General features: G+C 29.1%; 2 protein-coding genes across 2 annotated transcripts; one reads left to right on the top strand and one right to left on the bottom strand.

Annotated features, from left to right (window-relative positions):
- Positions 1-1,810: 1,810 nt before the first annotated feature.
- LOC126666318 (cytokinin riboside 5'-monophosphate phosphoribohydrolase LOG5-like) lies at positions 1,811-3,481 on the bottom strand. The gene is made up of 7 exons (XM_050359335.2): positions 3,301-3,481; positions 3,116-3,213; positions 2,998-3,028; positions 2,730-2,829; positions 2,558-2,628; positions 2,253-2,396; positions 1,811-2,153 (listed from the first exon to the last, which is right to left on the bottom strand). Exons 1-7 carry the CDS (start codon positions 3,415-3,417, stop codon positions 2,055-2,057), a joined length of 660 nt encoding a protein of 219 aa, XP_050215292.1. The 5' UTR covers positions 3,418-3,481; the 3' UTR covers positions 1,811-2,054.
- A 6,646-nt stretch (positions 3,482-10,127) lies between these two features.
- On the top strand, positions 10,128-11,003 carry LOC126665348 (uncharacterized). The gene has a single exon (XM_050358119.2). It carries the CDS (start codon positions 10,194-10,196, stop codon positions 10,875-10,877), a length of 684 nt encoding a protein of 227 aa, XP_050214076.1. The 5' UTR covers positions 10,128-10,193; the 3' UTR covers positions 10,878-11,003.
- The last annotated feature ends 879 nt before the right edge of the window (positions 11,004-11,882 follow it).

Raw genomic sequence — 11,882 nt, 5'->3', positions numbered from 1 at the left:
CATGTTATTCCTTTTGCCTCTCTGATCTATGTCCTTTTTATTTGCATACAGTTGATCCAGAGTTGCACGTAAATTTGATTTACTTTTTTCTTATGAAATAAGGAATTTATGATTCCAACAAAAGATGAAATAGACTAGTTGGGCTGGGGACATATTTGCAGCTGGCGAATGTCTTTTTCCAACTAATAAGTTCTTCGAAGCTGGCCCTAGTGATATAGATTTGCGCATGTGTGAGCCCATTTTTTGTGGACCGCCCATCATTGCAAGAGTTTTCTCACCTTTGGATACAGTTTTTCTAAAAAAATATCACGTGGCGTATAATGTGTATACACCAATATTTACTATCAATTATTCATTTCGGCCGGTTTTATAAAACAATTAAGGAATCGAATGGGAAAACAAATGTGAATATAAAACTTATTTTAGTGTTAATCTTTTGTGTATAAAACTAGAATACTAAATGGAAAAGTTGCTTTGCAATAAAAGAAAAAGGACGTTGGTGAGATATGTGTGGAACATTAGAGATGAATGGAGCACAAATAAAGGGGTAAGCTATTGGGATAAGAAGCAAATCACAATAGGAACACCTCAAATATATATCCCCACTCCATGGGAAAAGATACCTCACTTTACCCCATTTACTCTCATTTCATCATGTACATGTTTAAATATAATAGATTAATAACATAATTTTACCTATTATTTGTGTAAAATAATAATAAAATTATTATATTTGACCTAATGATGTAGAAGCTTCATTTTATTAGAAACATCAAAATGATTCACTTTCAACTTTTTTATATTAAATAATAACAATAATTTCTATTTTTTTGTAATTAAGAACGATATAAGTTTTTTATTTTTACATCAATTAAAAATAAAATGAATCATTTCAATTTTTAAACGTGTTTAGAATTGTACAATTTTATCTTTAATCAATTTAAATATAAACATATTAGTTTTAATTGATTAAAATAGCTGAAAAATAAATTTTTTAATTTCGAATCACAAATTTCGTAAAACCGAATTAATCCTTAATTTATTCATTAGTCTTGTGTCATGGATATAGGTGGGTGAATCAATTAGTGTCTCTTGGCGATTTATTCAGCCGCCTTAAGCTTGTCAGCTATTTGTATAGACCACTCATCATCACCTAGCAGCTCCCTCCCTCGCCAAAAACATACCAATCCGTACAGATATTATAAAAGATGAATTTATTGGTGCTCAGTAAATACTCAAGTGGGGGGATAATTAATAATTACTCTCTCCATTCTGAATTAGTTGTCGCTTTAGGGAGATTTTTTTGTTCCATAATACTTGTCACTTTAGAATACCAAGAAAGCATTTATTGCTATTTTTCCACATATATCCCTCATTAATTCATTGAAAGAATACAAACATACAAATAAAGAGTCATAATAATTAATGTTAATAAATTTCAAGAAAGGCTAATTTAGTAAAAATACTTATAATTTTAGACATATTTATTGATTTCTTAATTTGTGTGAAAATGGCTAAAGCGACAACTATTTCAGAATGGAGGGAGTAATAATTATGAACTAGTAGCTTTTGATGAGTGGAAGGGTCATATATATATAAATACGGAACCAAAGCTTATATCCATATATAGACCCAACAATTAGCTGAGGAGATTGAAAGATAAAAAGCTTACTACAGTACCATCAGAAAGCAGCATTTCAGCAGGCATGCAAACACATCATTATAATCATCATAAAGCTGCTTCCTTCTTTTGTTTTTCTTGTTTGTTTTCTTTCTTTTTTCCATTTTCTTCCTTTACAAATCATTAAGATAATACTAACATTTTGCTAGTTTTATACCATATACTTGCATTTAATTACATTTAGTATATAATATAAAGTTGATTATACAGTCATCCACCTAATGGCGAAGTTAATTAAATCTCCTTTTTGCTTTTCTAGATATACAAAATTTGAAAAGGAGATCAAAAACCCTAGTTACAGCTTACCGTACGAATATCCTAGAAAGGAATTAAAATACACCTTCTTAAATTAATTAATGGTCCCTAGCTATAGCTACCGAGCAATTTCAGTCTGTAAAGATGCATGGAGCTCCACTTGTTCAACTTCCCACTTAGCCTGAGCCACAACTCCATCATGCAATGGAACGTACTCCTGCTTTTTTTTTATTTTAAAAAAAATTCCAAAAATTAAAATAAGATAAAAGAATAGAACAAAAATAATTAATAAGAAGAATGATAATTAATATCACACCTCAAGCTTTTGAACAAGTTCTTTGGCATTAGGAGCAGAGACAATAATGCTACGTTGTGAAGGCATGATAAATCCATCATCCACTGCCTTGTCTATGAAGGTAAGTAAAAGATTGTAGTAGCCATCCACATTAAGCAACCCTACCTGTTAATTTAATTTCATTGATTAATAGTACTATAAAAATTATGGACAAACTTAATAATATAGTTGACCTTTTACCAACTACTACTATGAAGAACATTGACTTTGAAAAACTTTTACTACAGTCTAATCTTAGCTTATTTAGAGACATGAAGCTGCCTTACAGGCTTATCATGGATGCCTAACTGGGCCCACGTAATTACTTCCAATAACTCCTCCAATGTTCCATACCCACCTATTATATTTGAAAATTAAGTAATCATAATTAGTCATAATCAAAAATTACTCATAATAATGAAAGTTTTAAATAAAGAGAGGCGCGTGCAAGACACGGACCTGGTAATGCAATGAAACAGTCAGAATGGCGGGCCATCTCAGCTTTTCTTTGGTGCATGTCGGCTACTGGTCTGACCTCCCCGATTGTTTCTCCAGTTATCTGCTTTATTAAAAGAAACCGAGCCAAACCAATAATAGTTACGTACATCTATATATCATATATGTTTAATAATAATCCACAAAAAGAAACAACACCATCAACTATTTTTGGATATTAATAATAGGAGTACTATATACAGTAATTACAGACCAGAAAAAATGATTTTACCTCTTTGTTCATCAGAGTTTTGGGGATGATTCTAGATAAAGAAATGGAAAATATTTCAATACATGCAGATGGTAATTAATTAAGAGAGTAATCAAGAAAACATGCATACTTAATTTACCCTAAAACATGTCCTCCGCCACGGTGAACTTCTTGAGAAACTAAACCCATCAACCCAACACTTCCTCCTCCGTAAACTAGATCCAACTTTCTTGAAACCTTACCATAAAAACCACCAAAATATTTGAGTTTTGAGCTTCAAAAAGACAATATTTCAAGAAAGAGTTGCAAAAATAGAGAACTTACCAGTTCTTGACCAAGTTCAAGAGCAGCATCTTTATAACAATCTTTATTGCCACTACTACTTCCACAAAATACACAGACCCTTTTGAACCTCGACTTTACTGTTGTGATATCCTCCATTTCTCAGATTTTCTTGAGGTTGTTGGTGTGTCTATTATTTGAGGAGCCAATAAGAGAATGGTGGATTAATTATTATTTATAGAGAAAAAGAAGAATGAAAGACCCCTACGAGAGGATAATTTTGTCAGCTGTTGAATCCTGTTACGCCACGTGGACTCTTAACTTGAAAGTCGAAAGTATGACTTTACCAAATACGCCGACATGGTAATTTGAATAATTGTAATTTTCTCCTTAACTCTCTCAAACGCCGCCGTTTTGCCTATCTTTAAACTCTAAGTTCGTTCCACGTCCACCTGCCAGGTAAGCGACTCTTATGATTCCAGAATAAGAATCTATTAGTAGGATTGCCAAAATTCTTGCTCCAAATATATTAAACACAGCCAACTTTCGGGTAATTTTCACCCACACTCCCTGTTTTTGCTTCTAACTCTCCATAAAGTCCTTAAACCTCAATTTATAACCACAATATCTTTAACTTTTTTTTCTTTCTTCCATCAAAATTCTTAAACTTTGACTCGTAGTCAAAAAATATCCAATGTTTCATGAGAAATTCTTAGGTAGAACGAGTTTATCACGTCATCCGTAGACTAAACCACTCATAATACAACACCTCATTAAAATGATGGCAATATCGTAATAATTATGTAATAAATGCATTCAAATTTTAATAGTGATATTACGATATTGCTATCATTATAATGAGGTGTTATATTATAAGTGGCTTAGTCTACCTAAGTTTCTCATGTTTCATTGGTTTTTTTTTACAAATACCCTTTTTTAAAAGACTAGCAAAAGTATAGGAAAAATATATTATACACACATTTATTTTACCTTTGATGATTTGCATGCACTAAAGTTTAGTACTAAGATCAAAAGACGATCTTTTTTTTTTCTGTTAGTTATACATTGTTAGAAATTTACTAATATAAGTTAATGAACAATTATCTCACACACCTCTCATATATGATGTCATTTATAGTTTCATCTTTTATATCGTAAACATCAAACGGCATATGCTTAGAGACGGTACCAAAAACCGGTCAAGAAAAACTCCAAGGACCGATGACCCCTCCCCCTCTCTCCGTTCCATTGCTCACTACAAGAAAATTGAGTTTTAGCAACGGTCTATTACAACGACCATTAAAATCATTACAATACACATACCTTTTATAACGATTATTTTAATGTCGTTTCTAAATATAATTATTTTACAACGCCTAATAAAATCGTTATTAAAAGTTATACTTTTAGCAACGACTTAATTTATATCGTTTTTAAAGATAATCTTTTTACAACGACTAATCATGTCATTGTAAATTATTTGCTTTACCAACGATTTAATATTTGTCGTTTTTAAATATTATCATTTCACAACGACAAATAATTTCGTTGCTAAAAGAAAGAAGAAATAGTGAAAATCCCACATTGAAAATAAGTGAAATGAGAATGATGCATTCTCACTATAAAACAAACCCACCCTTCACTTAAAAAATAATTTTTATTTTTGTTGTAATATATCAATCAAAAAGTAAATAATATTAAATTTTAATAATAATTGTATTTTAAATTATAAAAATAAAAAAAATTCTAAAATTATATAACATATTTAAATAATAATTAATATTATAATGTTTTGACAACGACTTTTTATAGTTACTAATAACTTTTAACAACCAATTTTATAAATTTTGTAAAACCTATAGCAACGACCATTATTTAAAAAAGTCGTTATAAAAAACATTACATTACGCCAACACGCACAACCACATTTATCGTTGTTAAAAACTTTTAACAACCATATTTTAGGTTTTCACAACGACAACTCACGTTTCCAAAAATCAAGTTTCTTGTAGTGGCTACATGCTCCCTTGGAAGCTTAAAACTTCTTGCTGCAATGAGTTTGCAGGGCTATAAACTCATTTTATTTTGGATAATTTACACAAATCCCTTAAAAATACTCTAGTATAATATTTTTACCTCAGCTTTTTATTTTTGCAGTAATCACTCAAAAAACTCAAAAAGATTTCACAAATCTCCCATACCTGTATTAAATTTAGGAGGATATTGAATTATATGAGAATTGTAGGATGGGTAAACTATTTTTTATTATAAAATGGATGCTAAATTTGGCAAAACGTTACAAAATAAGGACTTTCAGCTATGTGTCCTACACCGATTGAACGGAAATGGCCGCAAGTCTTTTTTTTTTATAATATTTCGCTAAGTTTTAATATCCATTTTATAATAAAAATAATTTAATATCCATTTTAAATTTTTCGCATAATTCATTGCGCTATTATTGTCCCATAAAGTTTAAGACCATCTCCAACATTCCCCTATTTTGTCATTTCAGTATAAAAATTATCTCCAATAATACTCTATATATTTAACTCTATTATAGTGTATTTTATTTTTTTACTCTATATATAGAGTCACTCTATATAGGGTGCTTTAAAATAGAGTACTATTGCAGATGAAAATAGAGTAATTCTATTTTACTTTTGGTTTCTCATTTTATTATAAATTTTAGTATTAAATATTTGTTAGTTTTTATTACAATATAGTTCAAATAAGCATTTTCCATTTAATTGGAAATTTAAATATATAATATTAAAAAAATAAATTTATATTAATTAATTCAACAGTTTATAAATAGAGTACATTTTAATATATTTTATTATTCAATAAATATTTAATTTATTTTATTTAATAAAAATAGTTATTTAACATATTCAAAAATATATGAGCATATTTATTACAATCAATAATTTTTTTATAAATACATATATGAATGTATTATAAATATTGAATAATTTATGAATTGAATATAAAATGTTTAAATAATTTATTAGATAAATATATGTTGAAAATATTTTTTTAGTGTAAAAAATAGAATCAATTATTAAAATAAAGTACTGTAATAATATAATTTTAGTGTACAATAATTTTTCACAATTTATACTATTCTGAGTTCGACTATTGAAAATGCCCTAATATCCCTAAATATGTATGTGGCTGTAAATGAGAGTCTATCCGTGGTGGTGCCGAATTGTGTTTTGAATTTTGATGTTGGATTTAATGCTAGTGACTTTTTTTTGTGTGTCAATAGCAGTAATCACTATATCTATAGTATAAAATTGAACCCTCTAATGAACAGTGCTTTAAGATTCCTCTAACGTCCCTCATAAATTTTGTTGTTTTACATGATAGCTGCATATTTTGTATGTCCATAATGGAAAATATTATATATAGTGAAGCCAAAAAAAATACTGCAGTAAGTAAAAGAGTCTCTGAGACGGTAAATATCTTGACAAATTTTTCAAAATTTATAAGCCACAGGCTGGAGCGAATTAACAAATTGTGAAATTTGAAGTGCATCTCCAGCTACGATTATCCGAAACCAGCCACAAGAACGATCCCATACCAAAGACTTTTGAAGACCCAAAAATTCTAATATATCAAGATTCCAAATGTGACGATAATGAGAATGCTAGTGACTTACCTTTCTTTATTTTTGTGGGGCTCTTCTATTGCACCATAACCTCACACGTGCAACCTATTCAACCAACTCTATCTTTTTTTGCCAAATCTTTCAACCAACATCCACTTTCTAATAAAGTTTAATCCCTAAAAAATTTCATTTTTTTTATTTTTTTTATTTATAATTTAGGATTTTAATTAATTTCATAATTTTCACATTTAATTCTAACCATTTATTCAAATTAAAACTAAAAAATTCATATAATTTATTTATATTACTTCATATTATTTTAATTATATTTTTATCATAATCAATTTCACAACTGAAATAATATGGGAAGTTTATTTAAATATTTTTACACTCTAATTTAAATAAATAGCTATAATTTAAAATAAAAAAAATAAAAATGAATTAAACAATATAATTTAAAATAAAAATTAATAAAAAAAGCACCAATTTCAAACCATAGCATTTTATCAATTTAAACTTTAATTTGTTTCACTAATATTTATTTAAACAGTTAATAATTGTATATTAAATAAATACAAAATAAATCCAAAATAAAAATATGGTAAAATGTGAAATTTCCAATCCACCAATTAAATTAAATATTTTTATTACGTATGAAATTAATCACTAAATTAAAAACTATAATATTAGTTTATTGATAGTAATATATAGACAACATATATCAAGAATATAATTCTTAATTTTAATGTTAGAAGGTGACAATTAATAATTGAGAGAAATTAATATATAAATTAATGCAATAGGATTAAAAAATGATTTTTTTAAAAAGGAAAAACAATATAAAATATGAGATATTATAATTAATACATTTTTTTGTGATTTTCCCACTTCCTTTTTCTGAATTCCACTACACAAATAATTTTATTGTTTTTCCTTTATAACAATTATGATATTATCATAATTTTTATATACAATATTAAAACTTAATATATATAGGTTAACCATCTATCATAAATTATCAACGGACCGAGACATGCTCATAAGAGATCCTTCTTCCTAAAAAATAATTTTGATTTCAAACTGTGTATAGAGCTATTTTAAAAAAAAATTATTTTCTCTAAAATTTACTGTTCCTTTTGATCCGATTTAATCTCAATTAATTGGACTTTGACTTCAAATACCATACAATACAAACAAATTGATCATAAAATATTTAAATATATGGATTGATATAACCTGCAAAAGTCCGACAATACTGCTTGTTTTCATTTATTTTTAGGATTTATATTAACTTGTGCCAAAAACGACCTTCTGTCCTTTTTTTTTAAGATCTACTCCCTCCGTCCCAATAGAGTTGTCCACTTTGAGAAATATTTTTATCCCAAAACTCTTGTCCACTTTCAAAAAGTAGCTAACCTTTACATTCAATTTTCCTATATTAGCCCTATTTAAAATCCACTAGTGAATAAATTGAAAGTAAATTGCTAGTGGACCCCATATTAAATAGGGGCATGACAAAAATAGTAAGGAAAAATTTACAAAATCCATAAGCAATAATTGTTTTTCTTAAACTGTGTAATACAGGCAAAGTGGACAACTCTATTGAGACGGAGGGAATATATTAATTAGCTTTGTCCTTAGCATTAGCAACATGATTTTTTCAAACCCACGAAGCTATACCTAGTAATTTTTTTTTTAAGCCCATCCGGTTTTCAAGGCTTCACCCTGATTAATCCGGATCCGACCCGCGTCGCGCACCTGACATGGTGGATGAGTCTGCCAGTGGAAATTTTCTGCATTCACAAGGACTCGAACCCGAGACCTTGCTTAAGCGACACCAAGCCGCTTACCACTTGGACCAACTCCCATTGGTTATACTTAGTAAATATTATTACAGCTGATTGACCAGACTATACAATTTCACTTCTACTCCACTAAGTTTTTTCTTCAACAAAAAGTTTATTTTGGCTCTTCAACTATACCTTTTGAACAAACACACATTCAAAATAAATGTTCTGGCTCGTTTGACCTCTTTAACTCCTAATGCACTAGTAGTTTATTATCACCTCAACCTCAATTTTTCCAATAATCACCTCAGCAAATGGGATAATATGAATCAAATTAACCAACTTGTAAATATTTTGGTCCAAATTGAGGGGAGAAGTATATAACAGAACATCCGTGCCGTTCTCAATTTCGAGTTTGGCACCTTATAATTGCTAAAGTGGAAGCCAAATTATCAAAACAATACATTTTAATGTATGAATCCGACTTTCACCTAATCAACTTTCACTGGGATTTTAATTTGTGTATATTTCTATACGTGGTATATATGTTTATAATTTTTTTATAAAATATGATTAAATTGTAAAAAGAAAATATATAGTTCATGAATTTATATGTAGATCCGCCCATGACTACGTATACACGTTATCCAAAATATTGCCCTGCTCTTATGGCATCATATGTTCGAAGAAGCTTCAATTGAATTTCTTGGCAGGTTCTTGTACTGAAAATGAAAACCATATATAGATCTGAACCTTTGTTGAGTCCAGTGAGAAGAAAAGCATCTCCAGTTGTAGTAGACTAATAAAATGGGCATTTTAAATCCTTAAAAACTTCTATTTTCACTAACATTTTCGTCTGTTATATGATGCAAATTAAATAAACACAGGCTGGCACTGCAACTCGTGCATTGTATAACCCACACTATTAGTCTACGTCCCCAACAACATTATCTTAACAACTTCAAAATATTATGTCTTTTTCTATTTTTCTCAGTTGGAACTAGTTTATTAAGACCGGTGTGGACCGGCCGGTTCAATTCATTCAACCAAAAATAAAAATCAATCCAGTTTGATTCTTTCCAACAAATCAAAAATACAATTTAACCTATCTGAACTGGAAAACTGCAACGAATTGACAAATTATCGACATGTTAAACCGTAAAAATTTATGTGTGTATTTGAATTGTAAACATATTAATTTGTGTAAATACATTTCTTTCTTATTTAACTGGTTGAACCAACATTTAATATGGCTGAATCGTGAACCGGTTTGACCTTCTGCTTGATTATTAATTAGAACACCAATGGGAACCTTCCTTTTGGTCCCTTGAATAACTCAAGTCCGTACATCAAAGGACCCATTTTTTTTAAATAATCTCAGATCTAATTTAGGATAACATTATCAAATTAATTTATCTCTATATAACCCATATAACCTGCGTAGTCATAGCCTCAACTCCCTAGCTACCAATTTTACATTATTCTTTTCAAAAATCATTTGTCATTCTTGTTTCTTGAGCTGCAAGGAAAAAGAAAACATGTCACTCCCTAATTTCACTGCTCTTAGAGAGCTACATAACTCCGCAAATAATCTCCTCCACTCACCAGAGATTCAAAAAATTCTTATCAATCAGAAGCAAGAAAAATTGGTCCAACAATTATGCGATGCATCTCTAACAATGTTGGACGTTTGTGGCATTTCTAAAGATGTTATTCTGCTTGTCAAAGAACATCTTTTAGACTTGCAATTTACGTTACGGAGAAAAATCGTTAATCAACCAAATATCAACGCGAAGATTTCCGCTTATAACCACTACAGAAAGAAGCTAAGGAAAGAGACTATGAAATGTCTAAATTCTTTAAAGGGAATGCAAAGTAAATCACTAGGTTTCGCGGTTAAATCAACGGTGGATCATAAACTTATGGTCGTTGTCGAAGTGCTAAGAGAAGTGAGAGTCATTACAATCTCCATTGTTGAGTCTTTGTTGTCTCTTATTTCTATACCGTGGCTGGATCGGAAATCTACTACAGGATCATTCGGTTTCAGGTCGAAGTTGTTTAAGGTATTGGACGATTTTTGCGACGAAACGGCACTTCAAAGTGCAAATAAGAGACTTGAGGCAGTGGAGATTGCGATTGAAGATCTTGAAGTTGAGTTAGAGTGCATATCAAGGCGTTTAATACAGACTAGGGTTTCACTTCTTAATTTACTTACTAATTAGGATACTAAATCAAGGGAAAACAATAACTATTTAGTATTCATTTTATTTAAGGGACTGATTTACCATGGCTGACAACTTTACAGAATTGATTTGTAATATTATTCTTTCATGTTTAACTCATTCGTTTATCGTATTCAATAATAATTTCTAATTCATACAATTATGCAACTCATTTTCCCTTGTTAATTCCTTCATAGCATGTTATTTAATACTTCAAGATATATTCATATAACATACTCCTGTTTACAAAATAAAAATAGACTTATTTGACTTACACACATTTAAAAAGTGTATTTAATTAAAATTATACTAACTATCTATAATATTTTTATTAAAAAATTGATGCCCTCATTCTTTCAATACAATTTTGTTAAATAGTAATTCAAAATGACTCAAAAAATACATATAAAATTGTTTTTAATATTGAAACTATCAAAAGATAATTAATATTGTTCATTGTTGTTATTAAAGTCACTATCAATTTTATTTAGTTGATTAAAATTAATTTCACGAGGTTTTTAAATATTTATCTAGTTAACCAAATTTTCAAAATGAAAACAAGTTTATATTTTGGGACGTTCAAAATAGAAATCAACCTATTTTTATGGACAGAGACAATGACGGAATCTAATTGTTTTAACAAGTTCAAATATTTTTTTCAAAAATAAGTAAATTTATACAAAATTTTAGATTAGATAGAGGTTGAGCTCAGACTGTCGAAAAATTAAAAGTGAGTTAAAAATTAAGCGCAGGCTGGAAAAAAATTTGGTCGCGCAAATATCTCACTCATATAAATTCAAAAAATATTCCTATACAAGATACTTGGAGGAGAGGTCCATTTTCATTAGCAAATAAATTTGGGTAATGACTATAAAATTGAAATTTAACATGAATCATGACAGAAACAATTCGCCTTCCACGAAAAAAAAGTGACCCGTCAGTCAGGATTGAATCCCTCAATGAACCATTTTTTGGTAAAATAATAGTAATAATTATTTTTTAAAG

Source organism: Mercurialis annua, linkage group LG1-X, assembly GCF_937616625.2.
Source record: "Mercurialis annua linkage group LG1-X, ddMerAnnu1.2, whole genome shotgun sequence".
Classification (NCBI taxonomy): domain Eukaryota; kingdom Viridiplantae; phylum Streptophyta; class Magnoliopsida; order Malpighiales; family Euphorbiaceae; genus Mercurialis; species Mercurialis annua.
Note: the sequence above shows the minus strand (reverse complement) of the source record. Positions and strands in the feature narration are given on the sequence as shown.